Source organism: Mus caroli, chromosome 6 (assembly GCF_900094665.2).
Source record: "Mus caroli chromosome 6, CAROLI_EIJ_v1.1, whole genome shotgun sequence".
Classification (NCBI taxonomy): Eukaryota; Metazoa; Chordata; class Mammalia; order Rodentia; family Muridae; genus Mus; species Mus caroli.
In genome coordinates, this window is record NC_034575.1 from 25,431 (window position 1) to 42,811 (window position 17,381).

The 17,381-nt window shown below is 38.6% G+C and overlaps 1 protein-coding gene across 2 annotated transcripts in view; it reads right to left on the bottom strand.

Moving 5' to 3' along the window:
• Positions 1–2,522: 2,522 nt before the first annotated feature.
• Positions 2,523–17,381, bottom strand: part of Hepacam2 (HEPACAM family member 2) — a 30,142-nt gene continuing 15,283 nt past the window's right edge. For both annotated transcript variants that reach the window (XM_021165792.2, XM_021165791.2), the window contains exons 4-9: positions 15,271–15,567; positions 6,931–7,056; positions 6,812–6,836; positions 6,687–6,724; positions 5,399–5,472; positions 2,523–2,636 (exon numbers count right to left, since the gene is read on the bottom strand). In XM_021165792.2, coding sequence (XP_021021451.1) covers positions 2,523–2,636; positions 5,399–5,472; positions 6,687–6,724; positions 6,812–6,836; positions 6,931–7,056; positions 15,271–15,567 — 674 coding nt within the window. The remainder of the gene's footprint in view (positions 2,637–5,398; positions 5,473–6,686; positions 6,725–6,811; positions 6,837–6,930; positions 7,057–15,270; positions 15,568–17,381) is intronic.

A 17,381-nucleotide genomic window follows, 5' to 3' on the forward strand; every position in this document is an offset into this window, starting at 1 on the left:
ATGGAGGAGTGTTCCTCTTTCTCCACATCCTTGCCAGCATCTGCTGTCACCTGAATTTTTGATCTTAGCCATTCTGACTGGTGTGAGATGGAATCTCAAGGTTGTTTTGATTTGCATTTCCCTGATGATTAAGGAGTATCTCAGAAGATGGAAAGATCTCCCATGCTCATGGATTGGCAGGATCAACATTGTAAAAATGGCAATCTTGCCAAAAGCAATCTACAGATTCNATGCAATCCCCATCAAAATTCCAGCTCAATTCTTCAACGAATTAGAAAGAGCAATCTGCAAATTCATCTAGAATAACCAAAAACCTAGAATAGCAAAAACTCTTCTCAAGGATAAAAGAACCTCTGGTGGAATCACCATGCCTGACCTAAAACTTTACTACAGAGCAATTGTGATAAAAAAAAAATGCATGGTACTGGTATAGCGACAGACAAGTAGACCAATGGAATAGAATTGAAGACCCAAAAATGAACCCACACACCTATGCTCACTTGATCTTTGACAAGGGAGCTAAAACCATCCAGTGGAAAAAAGACAGCGTTTTCAACAAATGGTGCTGGCACAACTTGTGGTTATCATGTAGAAGAATGCGAATTGATCCATTCCTATCTCCTTGTACTAAGGTCAAATCTAAGTGGATCAAAGAACTCAACATAAAACCAGAGACACTTAAACTTATAGAGGAAAAAGTGGGGAAAAGCCTCGAAGATATGGGCACAGGGGAAAAAATCCTGAATAGAACAACAATGGCTTGAGCTGTAAGATCGAGAATTGACAAATGGGACCTCATGAAACTTCAAAGCTTCTGTAAGGCAAAAGACACCCTCAATAAGACAAAAAGGCCACCAACAGATTGGGAAAGGATCTTTACCTATCCTAAATCAGAGAGGGGACTAATATCCAATATATATATAAAGAACTCAAGAAGGTAGACTCCAGAAAATCAAATAACCCCATTAAATATGGGGCTCAGAGCTAAACAAAGAATTCTCACCTGAGGAATTTCGAATGGCTGAGGAGCACCTGAAAAAATGGGCCAAGGATTTTTAAAGATTTTGTTCATTTCAGACAGATATCTATTGANAAAGAAGGATTTTTGAAACTTTTTTTTAAAAAAAGAAATTCATTTCTTTGAGATGAAAATGAACTCTTTTACTTTATTCTGCTTTCTTTCTTTCTTCCTTTCTTTCTTTCTTTCTTTCTTTCTTTATTTATTTCACTGGATTCAATCTTACACAGCATACATAGTATCAGAAATAGTGCTAGATTGTGCAACGTATACCTGGGACAGAATATTACTTTGTACCCCATAACTATGCACAGTCAATAAGTATCAATCAAAGAAGAAAAGAGAAAAAAATGAAGACAGAAACACTCCCTTGCTTCCTGCTCCAGAAAGTAAAGAGACCAGCTGTCTGTCCCTTTAGTGTTTTCTTTTTCAAAAACTATGTTATTGTGTCTCCTTCTTGTACTGTATGTAACCCTTTTAATATATTGCTTCAAACCAAAACGTTTTTAAATTTTCAAACCAGAAATTCTTGGTTCTACTAGGAATTGTTTTTTTCTCTCTCTGACTTTGAGAGTGTTTTCTCTGATTGGGCTCTCTGGCGTTTCTTGTCACATACTTAGCCATAAAACCACAGCATTGTCCCTGGTTTTCTCCATTAGATGGTTTTTCAATGCACTCTTGGACTCCGCCAAGCAGTTGTTTTCAATGTTTGCCCAGAAATGAGCAGTAATTACTTTGCTGGGGCTGCTCCACTTGCCTGAAGAGAAGAGGTTATTGATGTTCTTCTCAGAGTCAACAAATGACAGCTAAAGGAGGAGTGGAAGGGGACTTTGGCAGTTAGGCCTGCAGGCAGCTACACACACACAAACAGAGCTTGGTTTCATTATTTCAAGACTGTGGCTTAGCTTCCCCATGGCAAAGAAGAGGCAGATCTAGTAACAGCCCTGAGCTTAACTGGCTAAGTGGTTTGCTGCCTTTGGCCTCAACACAGGTTTTGTTCTCAGAGGGACCAGTCCTATGCAGTTGGAAATAGTCAGCCTTGAATGTAAACATGTTGGGCCTTTGATGTTGACTGGGCCATTCTCCCCTGGTAGCCTTCTTGCCTGGTATTATAATTACTGACAGAGCATTGTGGCTATAAAGTTGCTATGGTCACTGAAAGGTCATGAGGATAATTAAGGCTGTTTGAGCACTGGCCTGATTGAGCCTTTCACACCCTGATGTGGATTCCTTAGAGACACATTGGTAAGGAGAAACATATGCAGCAGACAGGTCATTCCAGAGTTCTGCCTCTTGTCTACCTACCTGCCCATGTGCATTGCTCTACATGGTATTTCTACACTTGCCTGTTTCATTTTTCAAACTAGTTTCACAGGAGGATGTATCTTGAAGAATTTCACATGTTTGGAAACTATAGTTTCCTCTTTTAATATTTTTGGAGCTTTTGGAAATGCAGCTGCTGACGTCTGAGAGCCTCCATTGCACCCAGCATACACACTCGTACTTACTCTGTATTTTCTTGCTGTTGTTCTGGGATATGCTGAATGACTTCATAAATTGTTCCGTGAATATCTTGCCCTGTTACACCATCAGAGGCAGGGGAAGACCTACTTGACATCTAGAAAACACAGCACATTAATAGACAAAACTTAGCCCTAGATTATCACGAAACACTCAGTAGTGTGAAAGATGGAGAACAGATGCTCGCCACCTCTGGAATGCTACTTCCTGCACTCACATTATGTTATTCCAGGAGGAGCTAGACAAACCATCCACTTATTTCATCACTTAAGAAAAAATATGCAAACTATCCGGCAGCAAAACGATAGGGAGAAAAGTAGCAAAAGGAGGAATTAAAACAAAACAGCAACAAACAACAGCTTAACAGTTTAGAACCAGAAAGCACATATAAAACACTGTATCTTAACTGCTCTTTTTGGCAATTACACAAGCCAGTATGACTTTTCTGAAAGGATAACATGAAGCCAAAAGTCGTCATCATACTTCCAGAGAGTAAAGGGGCAAAGGGTGATGCGTTGGTCTTACTGTGGTGATGGCTCTGGAGACTACAGGCTTAGCTGAACAAGAGAAGGATATAGTGTACTTATCTGGTAAAAAACATAACATGTTTTGTTGAAACTTGTGCTTTCCTCACGCTCCTCATAGTTTGAAATTTCTTTCTTTCTGCAAACACTGCCTTCCAGTTTATTGTCTGTCTGGTCTTCCTTTCCACTCGCCTCTCTTTTAACCACTCTTCTATCTACCTGCAGTCCTTCCTGTTTACACAGTATCCTCCCCAGTGAAGGGGGTGACACTAAGGAATGTTTTCTGTGTTGGGATGCCTTAATGCTATGTGGTTTTGGAATCAATTTTCATTCCTCTTACTAAATAAAGTTCTCAAGGGAAGCATTATGGCCACAGGCTATGACTTCTCCAGTCATTTTGGGTTGAGATTTCCATAGAATTTATAATTGAGACTACATCTTCATTTTCCTTGGGATGAAGGTGGTCAGGGGCTATGGTAGATGTATGCTAACATATATGATCTAATATTGAATGGCAGCAAATTTGTTAATGTTATGCATTTGTCCTCTGTCCAACTCCTGGAGAGGTGCTAAATGGTTAACAAAGGACACATCAGGTAAAGGGAGAACGATCCATCTTATATGTACTACAATAACCAAAGAGACTGTTTTGATTTTTAAGATGCAAATAAATTAATAATTAAACTTATTTCTCCTCTTAATGACACTTTTGAGAATATTTCTTTTATTGGTAGTTGTTTTCTTCTTAGGATCATTGCCTTGGACTGTCCATCTTCACGTGCAAATGGCATTCTGGCTTCTTCTCACTCAGCTCCTCTCCCACGTATCCCTACCCTCACTCTCCTACTTTGGCTGTTCCTTCTGGTTTCTCACCTCATCCCCAAAGCACCTGACATGGCCAATTAAGGTGGTCAGAGGAATTCTCACACATTTCTGATTCAAGAATGAGCATGGCTCCAAATCAAGTTCTGCTATGTGTTACAGAGTTCAAGCATTGCTTCTGAGATGCCACTCAGGGGCAGGCTTGTCTGCTTCAAGACCACGGACACTAAAGTACTTGGGGTCAGTAGAGGGCTTCAATTAGTGCTCCAGTCTGTGTACAATCAATACCCCATTCTTAGTATTAGTCACCATTCACTCCTTAATAATGATCCATTAGGAATATATGTGTGATTTTTTTTTAAAGTAAAGACATTCTACATTTCAAAGTTCGGTATGTCCATTTACTTCTTCAGTCTCCTGCTCTAAGCTTTGAAGCTACACCTTAGAAGGGTTTGTCAAAGCACTACAAAAGTCCTTATAGCTAACAGATCAATCACATGTTTATTTTGTCTTATTTGGTTCTGGAGGTGTGACACCATCCTGCATCAAAGGGGGCACTGGCACTTCATTGTCAGGTGCGTCTCTCCTCATCTATGGCAGCATGAGAGCTACTTACTCTCAGGAGGGCAAAATCCAATCAACCCCTCTCCATTACTCACAGGACATTTCTGAAATAAAGTCTGTGGCCAGGAAACTCATTGGATGAAGCACACAGGGTGACAGAATGCTTAGAACAAAGGGGCTATTTCCGAATGGCAAATAGTTCTCTTCTAAAAAATGGAAGAAAGAAGAAGCCAGAAGCAAGCAATCCATTTCTGGTTCCATCCATAAGTGGACTATTACAGAGGAATGAGGAGACAGAAGAAAAGCCAGTCCTTTACACATCCGTGAGTGCTCATGAGCTAAGAGTTCAGAGGCACATTCTGCTTGAAATTGATAATCTACAATTTTTTGAAGAGATTGCCTGAATATAAATGGTTTCAACTATAAAAGCCCCCACCTTTTTAAAGGATTGAACCTTTAAACTGTATACTTGTATATTAGTAGGTTTGTATTATATGATAACTCCGTTATGAGTTATCATATAATAGACAAGTACCTTCAAGGATAGGATCAAATGAATGTCTCTGAAACGCTATTGAGGTTATGAGGCAGAAAAGGAGGGGGCCAAGGGATATAGTGAGTTCTGCAAAGTGAAGGGCTGAGGTCACCTAGGCAACAGGGATAACTTAAGCCAGAAACTGTGAGCCCTCCATCCTTCTTTTCTCTATATATTCAACCTAGCTAGTTCTCTATTCATAGACTGTACCAGGAAGAGTGCTTCTCCTTATTTCTGACAGCTTTACTGTCTCTATAAGAGAAGAAAAATGCTTTAGCTCCACAAATCTCACTGTCCAGTGAATCAACACTGTGAAATGCAGCAAGGGCGAGCGAAGCCATTGGACACCACTGCCCTAGTTCTTAAATGAATGAGGCTTACATCTCTGTTTAATCAACCACTAGGAAAACCAACCCTGGAAACACCAGATGCATCCGGAAAAGTCACAAACTCATAGATCCCGAAGTCACCCAGGGCATCTTCATGGCCTGAAAGGAAAAGCAGGACAACAACTTACAGAAGCAAAGCTTCCCTCCAATACTTACATTTTCATGCATTTGCTTTTGTTTCCTTAGGAATAGCCAAAGAACTTTTCTTTATTGTCTGCTTCTTAAAGTGATATTTGCATGAGACCATTTCATAGATCCTAGTCCCATATGGTCATTATAGGCATTAAATTGTTTGGGGAATAAGTCCTTCTTAAGAGAAAAAAAAATTAAACTGAACCTGACCAATTATCCCTAAAGTCTCCTGTGGGGATATTGTGTTACATGTTCAAATACACGTATGTGGACAAGACTGGGGCTTCAAGAACACTAAGGCCTTAGCCTGGAGGTCACAGCAACTTTTGATCCACCTGTAATATCTAATGAGCTTCAATAGATTACCAATAGCTAATTGACATGAAAAAAAAAAAGTTGCTGCACAATATCAATCAGCCTTTATCTTGGAAATGAGGAGGAGGGAAGTAGCTGGGAGGAGCCAGATGGGCTTAGGACCCTTCCCCTCCATGACACCCAATTATTGTAAGCAAGCAAGGACTAGATAAGAGGATTAACTCTTTTTTTCTTTTCATTAAGAGTCACATTAGGCTCTTCATATCATCTTATTTTACTTCTCATAGCAGCGCCAGGAGGAAGTTTTTATCTCTGTTAAATAGATAAGGAATTTAAGGCCAAGAAAAATAATCTTCCAAGGATATATGTTAGATATAGAGAACCAAAACCTGGCTCTCACTGACACTACAAAGCTCCATTGTTAACTAAGAATAGCTCAGTATAGAGTCAACAATGAAGGTTGCGGGTAGAGACAAAGGAGACAGCCCGGCCTGATCATACCTCAATTTCTTCCTCTCCTTAGGATAGGAAGCTTTGTATGTCCTCCAGAAGCTACGAAAGTCCTCCTTTGCTCTTACAGACCAATGATAAGAGGACTAATGAGTGAGAATGGAGCAGAACTCTGATCTTCCTTTACTTTGTCTGTAAATTGAGTGGATGGTCCTTCCCTAGCTTATCTTACAGACCTGTGTGGTGTACACACAGGTAAAGGGAAGACACTGAACAATGTACGGATCATGGTTGTGCTAATATTGGCTTCTTTTAATTCCATTACATTGCCAGTGTTATCTGTAAATATCAGCAGGAAACACTGACAACTAATATACACCACTACGGACAACACTCCTCTCCAGTGTGGCCATTACCTGAAAATGTTTGAGCTTTTCTGTATTCTGATTCTGGTCTGAAAAGACAAACAGAGGCATTAATCAAGGGTTATAGCTAAGAGGAAATTTCTAAAAAGTTATTTTCATAGAAACATATACCTTACCTGCCTTCCAGCTTCTGTCTTATAGCTAAAGGTAAAAGAAAGGTGAAAACTCAGTAAAGTATTTTTTTAGATTTTTTATGTTTGTAAAATGTATAATTTTTTTTCTGTTTTCAACCTACCTTTGTAAGGTTGATATTTTTTCCACAGAAAAAGAAGACACATGGATATAATCAAAAACAGTGATATTCCAGTTATACTTGCTAATGGGGACAGGGATTTTCCCCTTTGTGCAAGCTTCTCCAGTCCTAAAAAAATAGCAATAAATTACTAAATCATCTGAATTGTTTAGGCTATTCTCTACTTATATAGACACCATTGCCTTTCACTCTCCATCTCCTTTTCTTTCCTTCATCCCCGCAATGGGTGGGATAAATTGACTTAAGACTTAAACCCCAAACTTCCTGAGGATATTTGTGATTGGAGATATGGCTGGTTACCTGGGAAATGCTGACATGATGCACTACTACCTTCCCATAAATGTTTCAGCTCTTTGTCCCTACACCATCAGATGCAGGATGTTCTCTGTCCTCCAGTCTCACTGCTTTAGCAAGAGTCAAGGGTGTGACCCTCTCAGGGATATAATGGTATATATTTAAGGATATGAGAGGAAAAGCACTTATCCCAAATATACCTTACTACTTTTTTTTAACAAATCAAGAAATGCCAATATCCCAAATAACATGTGCGTGCTAATCTCAATAAAATATTTAAAGTCAAGCCCATCAGATGGTAAAAGTACAAACTTGAAGAACTTGAAGACTTACCCGAGTTTGATACCAGAATCCAGTGTGGAAGGGGAAACTTGTCTCCTGAAAATGTTTTTCTGTTCTCCACATGTGCGTTGTGAAACATGAGCATACACACACACTCACACACACACATGCACACACACACACACACACACACGTGCACACACATGCGCACACACACACACACACACACACACACACACACACACCTCACACTTGACCAAGACAATGTAAATGTAAAATCCCTGCAAAGTTCCTTTTGTTACTAGAAATGTATTGTGTATGGTGCTAATAGCTGTAATACATATGCTAAGTGCTTACAGTATACCAAACTCTGTGCTAGGGATGCATGGTCCATAGTAACTGCTAAATTGCCTTGGCAATCTTATTAGAGAGCAATTATATTACCCCTCTTAGATGAGGAAGTTGAGGCTTACAAAAGTCATTTAGGTTATCGTGGTGGGGATAATCCCAGGCTTTTAATATTTCATTTTGCTTCCTTCCAATGCTGTTTATACAATGTATTGACTATAGTGATGTTAATACCAGCCCTGGACTATGATATGTTTAATCATGTATTAAACTGTATAGGAGGAGGTAGTTGTAATCTTTAACATGCAGCTCTGATATCAGTGAGAAATTAATGAGTCATGGAAGTCGCCTGTCTACTGAGACTGATGTGCTCTGAAATCATAATTCAACAACTGTAATGCCACTCCCACTTCAGACATAGAATCTGTGTGTAGTCAGTAACTTAGTGGCTACTTGGTTCTTGAAGGAATGCCTAGCCTGCAACCTCTTCTTCCTCCATAAAGGTTCTGTTAGTGCCTCAGGAGTTAAAATAAATTTAAGCCCTTACCCATCTCCTTTTCTCAATACAGAGCTATGCAGTGTTCCCGGTAGAATATTATCATTTACAAATGTCTTATCTTTTCCTGCTGTAGCATAGCTGGTATATAGCAAACTGTAATAGGCAGGTTATGGAACCCATGCTATCCCATCTCATTTGACCATACACTGCTCTCTTATCCTCTTTAGGTCTGTAAGCAAGGATGTTTCTTGTTATGAAAATTTCTGTGCCATTTTGGGGCCACTGTGATTCTGTTAACTATTCACTAATGCCCATATAAATACCTGATTGTTCATCAGGATGCAATCAATTTCTCTGCTGAACTGGATCTTAATCAAACATTTATTTGAAGTCTATTTTTTTTGCCATATTGTGGCTGAATGTCACCTTAGTTTGACTACAGATACAAGAATTCACCAAAATCAAAAAGGATTATGTTGTAAGGAACAACCTCTTTCCAGGAGACATGTTCTTGGTTTCCAGGAGACATGTTCTCCCTCTGTTTTCCAGGAGACATGTTCTCCCTCTGGTTGGTACCAAGGCCCTAGCCTCTTCCTTCTTTTGGCATGGACTCTTGGAAAATTCCAATTAAAAATTATTATTTTTATTTATTTCTGTGTGTGTGTGTGTGTGTGTGTGTGTAAGTATATATTCCACTTCTCCATTTCTGGTCCATGGAGGCCAGTAAAGGGCATCAAATCCCCTGAAGTAAGAACTATAGGAAGTTGTAAGCTTTCTGATCTGAATTTGGGTTCTCTGGAAAAACAGCAAGTGTTCTTAACAGCCAAGCCATCTCTCCAGCCCCAGAAAATTCCAAGTCTTAACACCAAAGTTCAGGTCCCTCAAACTTTTCACCTCACAATAAGCATCCTGCTAAAGTTCAGAACATTTAAAAGCAATCATGTGCTAGTTTTTTTTTATTATTATTATTATGAGGGAAACATTTTAGTTTAGTCTTGGCTGTTTTTTTTTAATTTTCCTTAAAATTAAATATGCCACTGATGTCTGTGTCAGAGTGCTTCTCTTTCTTATGGTGGATTCACTCTGGCATCCATCATTGCCAGATACTACGTCTATGGTTGTCAAGCTTGGCAACAGGCTTAACATACAGTCGTTGGCCATCTTAGTCTCAGATACATAAGACACACCTTCTCCTATCCTTCATTTTTAAATTTTTCCCACTTGGACAAGTACTTAAGTAAAAAAAAATTTTAGATTCTCTCCCACAGAGGCCACAACCTTCCCATTCCTCATGCTTTCTTCTAGCCTTCAACTCCTTCTTTATGGTTCTCTCCCTCTCTCCCGTTGTCTTCTATTTGTCTGCAACAGTGACCCACCTTGCAGTGATAAGTCCCGTAGTGAAAGCCAGTGCTCTCTCCTGTGGAGTGAGGAAGAGTGTGGCCCTTTCTGAAGACGAATGATAGTTCTTGGTCCCCTCATCTAGTGCCATGGTTCCCTGATCTTGTCCCTGTTTCTTGGTCTAGAATGCATGCCAAAATCTCAGCAAGTATGGTTTTTGATTGATGAGTTTCTAGAATTCCAACTTGAAAATAGGAGAGTAGGGGAATTCTGGTCTTATTGCTCAGAGAATATATTGGGACCTGTAATGCAGGTCTGGGCATTTGGAAGAGCACCCCTCTTGCTTCTTTCAGAGTTTATGCTATTCATTTGTACATAGCATGCCATCCTCCCCACTATTCAAACACAATGGGCTCATTTACCAAAGCCAGAGTGCAAATGGTATTTGCCTCCTCCTTAAGCAAACAAATAAAATGGAATAATATGTTAAGTGCAAATATGGGCAAGAGGTGTGGTATCCATGGTATCGCTACCCTGCTGCTTGAGGCTGTACCCTGAACAGGACAGCCATATGCTAAATAGGCAGTGTGTCTATTCTGAGATGCGAATGGAGTCCTGAGAACTCTTCCATCCAATCTGTTCACTAATTATGGCAGCTGCCCCATGCCCCTATGGAGATGAAGATGCCATACTCAGTGCTATATTACTTGCACACTTCTCATGGTCCCACCTGACAGACACAGTTAGCCTGTGGTAGGTTCTCACGCAGCTTTCAGCAAAGGTCTCAGGGTTCAGACATCAAAGTTGTATCTCAGTCTGTTTCTTCACTGACCCAGAGTTGAGAAATTTATAGCTAAATGGGGGAGCATAATCAATTTCTCTTCCAATTTTGCATCCTTTCCTACTTTATAGTAATGAAAAGTTTTGGATTATAATTTTGAAATGATTGATTGATCCACATTACATGTAAATCTAAAACGCATCTATTATAGATACCATTTAAGCCATGTCCACATGTCCTCAGGAACTTGTGACTATACACTTGAATATTTTCATATATATGCCTTTAAATTCCAAGCAGATGTCAACATTTCCATAAATATTCTCTCTCTCTCTCTCTCTCTCTCTCTCTCTCTCTCTCTCACACACACACACACACACACACACGTTTTAGAGTTTATGCTATTCATTTGTACATAGCACGCCATCCTCCCCACTATTTAAACACAATGGGCTCATTTACCAAAGCCAGAGTGCAATGGTATTTGCCTTCTCTGTGTGTGTGTGTGTGTGTGAAGCATCTCATTATAGTAACTTAGGTTTAGTTAATACTTTAAAATATGGATATCAGTATTCAAAAAGTCCTTAATTAAGGTAATAAAATCATTACTTTTTAAATATAACTGCTAATTTATTATTTTAGTACCTATTATGTCCTTGAAACAAATAGACATTACTTTTAGCTATATATATATTTTATTGCTTCTTATTAGTAGGGAATAGTCCATTTTGTGGGCAAAGTATGTACATGTTTGTACTAGATTAATTGAGAAAATTATTCAAAGGAAACCTCTCTAAATACATATCCATATTTAAAGTATTAACTGAACCTAAATCACTACTATGAGAGCCAATGCATATACACTGCTTTAAATGCACAATTCTATATGTATTGATTAAAAGGACAATAGTCACATCAATAGCTTAGTGACCTAAAAAGAATAGAGTTCTTAAGATTGTTAAAAAGAAAGGATTTTAATTCAGATGTTATTTTGTCATGCATTTGCAGTGTAACTTTGCCAATTGCCTCTGTTTTCTTTAGATATCTCCACTGAGCTACAGAAAGGTCAACTCATAATATCTCAAATTAGATGTGAATCACAGCCTGCAGAGGTGGAAGTCTCCATCTGTCTTGCTTCCTACAAGCTGAAGACAGAGAGCAAATTGTCACATTTTCCAGCTCTCCTCTCCCTAACTGAAAGTTGCCAATAAAAGTTTTGATTATTTCCTGCCTTGTTATTTTTGTTCCATGTCTGTGACCCTGGAGTCATCTTGGACTCCCTGTCCCTTTGCCTCTACGTCTTATTGCTGAGATATTAAAGCAGATATGTAGTTTTGTCTCATTAAAAATAAGAGATTCATTTATTTCCTGCAACTTGCCTCTGGGGACATGAAACTTCATTTTGGTGTTAGAAACATCTTAAGGGCAAATAGCCCATCCTCAGAAATGATTTTAAATTCCCTACAAGTCTTAATTCAGCTTGTGTGTCAGAGTGAATTTTCCATAAGTGTTCAGCTGACCTTGTAAGCAATGATCATGTGTCAGTTCATGTATGCTTAATCTGCGTTGAAGTAATTCATTCATTTTGAAGCAGGAACATTAAACACAGCACATCACATTGGCACTACTGACTTTCTTCCTCTTTCTACTGTTGCTGGAGTCAAGACTGTGAAGACTGAGGACTGGAAATCAGCTCGGTAAAACCACAATGAGGCCACTAATTTTGACAACCCTGGATCACTCTGGAAACTGAGCACCTGTTCTCCTTATTTACAACAATAACAAGTGCCAGCTTTTGGACAGGTCAAACAGGTTTAGAGACTTTGCAAAAGACAATGATCTGATATGAAGACTGTAGCTGTCTTTGGAATAATATCTTAGTCAAGTACTGAGGGCTTCTAATATGAAAACTTACTGGCTGAGTATTAATGTAGAAAGTTTTAGAAGTAGGGAAGTCTCAACCATAATATCTTACCACATATTATATCTACACTTTCACTTACAGCAAACATAAAGAACACATCTAACATGCTATCAAGATTGACACCAAACAGTTCCAGATACAGTTTGGTAAACACACATGCACGCACACACAAACACACTCACAAAAGTGAGTGCATTTACCTCACTTTAAACTACCACATGGCTATGTGGTAAAAGCTGGTTGAGCCTATAAAAATGTAGTAAATTATAAAGCAAAAGATTTTTTTTAGTTGTATGCATATTATATTTTGATCAGGGTTTCTTATCAGGGGTTATTTGATTTTCAGTGACTATCCCTTATTTGGCCCATAATAGGAGTCATGTAATGGATTAATAAGTGCTAATTTTAATTTTTTTGAACACATATTCTTTAAAAGGTCTACAAGGAAAATATATTACCTTTTATTACTCCAATGAGGCACAATTTAGGTAAGACTTTTGTAGCTTTTTTCTCTAATACACAAGACACTAAAAAATGCAGCTATGTATAATTTAAATTCAAATGAGTAAAGGTGAAATAATATTAAAACTTCAGTGCTCAGCCGCATAGCCATGTTGGGACTGCTGAAAAACTAAGCAAGGTTAGTGGCTGCCATGTTGGAAAGTGATGCTTCAACAGCTTCTTCATTGTGTTAAGTTCTACTGGACAACAGTACTCCAGGTAGGGTTATCATCCTCATAAAAATGTTCACCAAGAGAGTGGATGAATCCCAATATACTTGGTCTTACAAATATGGTCACCTTAAATCTCAAAGAGTTCTAAGAGAACACACAGTTCTTCATCAACTTGTGGGCTGTGTACAATTCTATGACTCTTTGTGAATCTCTAAGACTTTTTTAATTAATTAAAAATTAAATGGAAGGAAAAGTCTTAAACAGTAGTTGTCACAAATGTACTGAGTATGCTTGAGCTGCTGATCCAGTTGGTCTCAGGTGGCGTCTTAAAAAGCAAGTTGCTTATCTGTTTATTTTTTAGACAAGATCATACAGTATGCTGGTCTTGAAACTGACAGAGGATTTGTCCTGCCTCAGCCACTTGAGAAAATACCTTTTTGGGGAGGGGCTTAAGACAGGGTTTCTCTGTGCAGCCTTGGCTGTCCTGGAACTTGCTCTGTACACCAGGGTGGCCTCGAACTCACAGAGATCTGCCTATCTCTGCCTCCCAACTGCTGGGATTAAAGGTGTGCACCACAACCACCCAGCTTGTTTTTCTTTTCTTTCCTTTTATTTTATGTGCACTGGTGTTTTGCCTTCGTGAATGTTTGTATGAGGGTGTCAGGACCCTTAGAATAGGAGTTACAGACAGCTGTGAGCTGCAGTATGGGCACTGGGAATTGAACATGGGTCCTCTGGAAGAGCAGCCAACACTCTTAAGTGCTAAGCCATCTCTCCAGTGAGAAACTGCATATTTAAAAACAAACTATCTAGGTGATTTTAATGCAAGCAGCTAAATAACTGTAAATGGCGAGTTTAGTCTAAGGATTAAAATAACATGTATAAACAAGTAAACAGATATTTTATTCCTGTTTCTTTTATTGAATATAATGTGCTGAGCTTCTTTAAGTTATATGTCCTGTTCTAGGCACTGAGGATAAGGATATAGAATGGAAGGAACCGGTGGACTCATGGTTGTAATGTTTTGCATGCTCATTCCTTTACCAATACAATCATCCAAACCATTGTCTCCTATTCAAACTGTGGCTTTTGTTTCAAGTTGGATCCTGTTTGTCTTTTTTCTGTCTGCAAAGATACTGATAGTAATAGAAGAAATAATAGATTTTAGAAAGAAAAGGGTGAAGGAGAAAAGGAGGAAAGAAATTAAAATGTAAGACAAAGAAAGCAGAAGAAAGGAGAATTGGGAGCTGGAAGTGTAGAAAAGATAGAACTTGGTGGTCGAGTGTGGCACGGGGTGTAAGGAGCAGGGGACAAGATTGAGGTGGTAGTTTTCTGCTCGGCTGGTAGAGAATGGGGAGATTCACTTAAAGAACATGGGAATGCAGACAGAATGGGTGTGGGGAGGAGGAAAATGGTTCAGTCCTGCTCGCTTGAACCTATGTCCTGCTTTTAGAACTTCTGAGAGAGACATCTAGGAGGTGGCTTCGTCACAATCGTGGAGCTTTGAAGATAAGGAAGTAAGATGGCCAGTGTGCCATGACTCTGTGGGACGGAGGAAAAGTGTACAGGGAGTCATACCAGGGAACAGAACCATACTCCACACAGAAGCTCATGGGTTGGGAGACGGCTACATGTCCCTAACAAGTTGCAATTCTTAAGATTTTGGGTCATGGCATTTTTAAAGATGCATTTTTAAAGAGGATGAAGAATTTTATAGACTTATGAAAAATTCTTTCCAAGCCAATGTGGCGCCTGATAAATATTCCTGACTGTCTCAGGGATGCCGGGTGAAAAAGGAAGAGGAACCAGGGAAGAGCAAGGGGCGAGTGGGAAAATGAAAAACAAAGATCCAACTCCTGCATGTTCGTTCTTCTAACCTAATTTAACAGTATATATAAACCCTTAAGTGATCACTCTAGTTCATTCTATACTCCTGCTTGTAAAATCAGGAAAGCAATAATGCACATTTAGAAGTAATTTACTGACTCTCGCTTCATAGCTCCCCACAGCTGGCATTTGAGTTTCTCCCCATTTTGTTTTAAGCTTTAATTCTTTGAGCCTCGAAACCCATGGCTTAGTTAACTGTGAAAAAGACCATTTGAACAACAGAGCAATTATGTTCTCTTATCCACGGGCATTTGGGAAGCTGAAGTTAGTGTGCCTTGTCCTTTTGCACACTTACCTACGGAAGTTATGATGACTGTGAATCGAGTTTCATCACGTCTTCCGGTGATGTTGTTGTAAGCACAGCACACGTAGTCAGCTGTCTTCTGGGCCACTTTCTCAGATGCAACTTCTAAACGAGGCCCATGCTTAATGACATGGGTAGTATTGTCAGATCTTTGGATCCAGGAGTAGGTGTTAGGGGGATAAGAATCAGCTGAACAGTCAAAGAGGACAGCTTCTCCCAGGTCAACAGTGAATACTTCTCCCACTTTTAGCCCTTTATCAGAATTAACCTGAAGTCCATAAGGTCCATCTGTATTAAACAAGCAAACAAAAGAACAAACAAACAAACAAAAGTTGAAGGGTAAAAAAAAAAAAAAAAAGCTGAAGGGTGTGTGTCACTCAGTTACAACACAGTTTCAGGGTTTAAAGAGCCTGGTCTCAGCTTACTTTCTTTAAAAGTCTTCATGTAGATTTGAGCAAATAGGTCCTCATTTAAAGCCCCAATTAGTGATGAGATTCCCCAAAGTGGAAACTACTTAATTGAACATATTTCTAATAGTTAGAGCCTGAGACTTAGTTTGCAGATTTACAGGCACTGTGTCCTTGGGGTGGGGCTAAGCTTTGCAGTATCCTGCTGAGAAATGCACACTGTTGCTAGGCAACCTCAGTCTTTCTGGAATAGGATTTACACTTTAAAATATTTTAACAACATATAAATACTATGTTCTTAGCAACCATTCTTGGAGAAGTGCCTGTTTTTCTTCTCAATTGCAGGTCAATGTAAATATTTATTGAAGACAGTTTCAGAAGGAACAGAGATTTGTACAAACAGGTATAGAGGTGTTTCATATTTTAACAGATTAAAAAGCCCCTATAAGCTTCAGATTCCTTTTGGAATATGCACACACACACACACACACACACATGCTGGCATACACACACACACACACGCTGGCATACACACACACACACATGCGCGCGTGCATGCATGAACATACATACATTTCATTAGCAGATATCCATTGAAAAATCAAAAAGCTATTTGACCATGGCTATTTGACCACTTTTCCACGTTTTTACACCCAAGGCAGTCCCTATGACTTCTTGTAGAGAATAAGAAAAATATTAAAAATATTTCCCAGATTCAATGTTTCTTCTCTCGTTTAAGTCATTTGAGGCATGACTATATTCACTTTTCATTTAGTAGACACTTGTCATGGGAAGGGACACAATGTAATCAGACATATAGCTTACATTTGATCTTGAAAGCAACTCATGAGACAGGTGTTGTTATTCTCATAATAGTATTTTAAAGTGTATTTTCCTATAGTCATATAGTGATTTGGCAGCTGTAAAGTGAAAAAGTTTATGCTACATAATTTTTCTATTTCAGTATATCGTTGGCTAACAATATTGTTTTTATGATAAATTATTGTCTCATTACATAATTATATAATTATTTAAACAACCATTTAATCAAAAAATGTTTGAGAGCCTATACGTAAAATAAGTTGTGTTTGTATATTTAGAAATTTTTGTGTATATTTGTGACAATTTAAAAAAGAGGCCATAAATTTGAGAGGGATCAAGAAGGTGCATGGGAGAGATGGCAGGTAGGAAAAAGGGGGAATAATATAATTATAAATATTATAATGTATTTAGTACATGGAAAACAAACAATTTGCATTGACAAGGAATTTACAAACGGGATAAAACATTCAGTGCTTTCATTTTCTTTTTAAAAGTTGCCAATAACTTTCTAAATGTGTAACCATGTGATGAACGAACTGGACTTTAGGGTAACACATTTTTGTCAATCATGAGTTGCTCTTTAGAAGTTACTTAAACATTTTAGACCTCTTTATCTTTTAATGTAAAAATATGGGGTAGCTGACTGCAAAAATTATGGATGCATTTGAGATTATGACAGAATTCCTTAAAATTATAACAAAATTCTTTGTTGTAAAATTCTTTCTGTTAATCCCCAGAGCGATCCCCCATGGTCCCATCATTTCCTGATCCATCTGCCAGTGTGGAGTCAAGTTTCATCGCAGAAATTGGAGACACCACTTTATATATTGCATTTAGCTATTGAAGTGCTTTCTTTTTTTTTTTAATATTTTT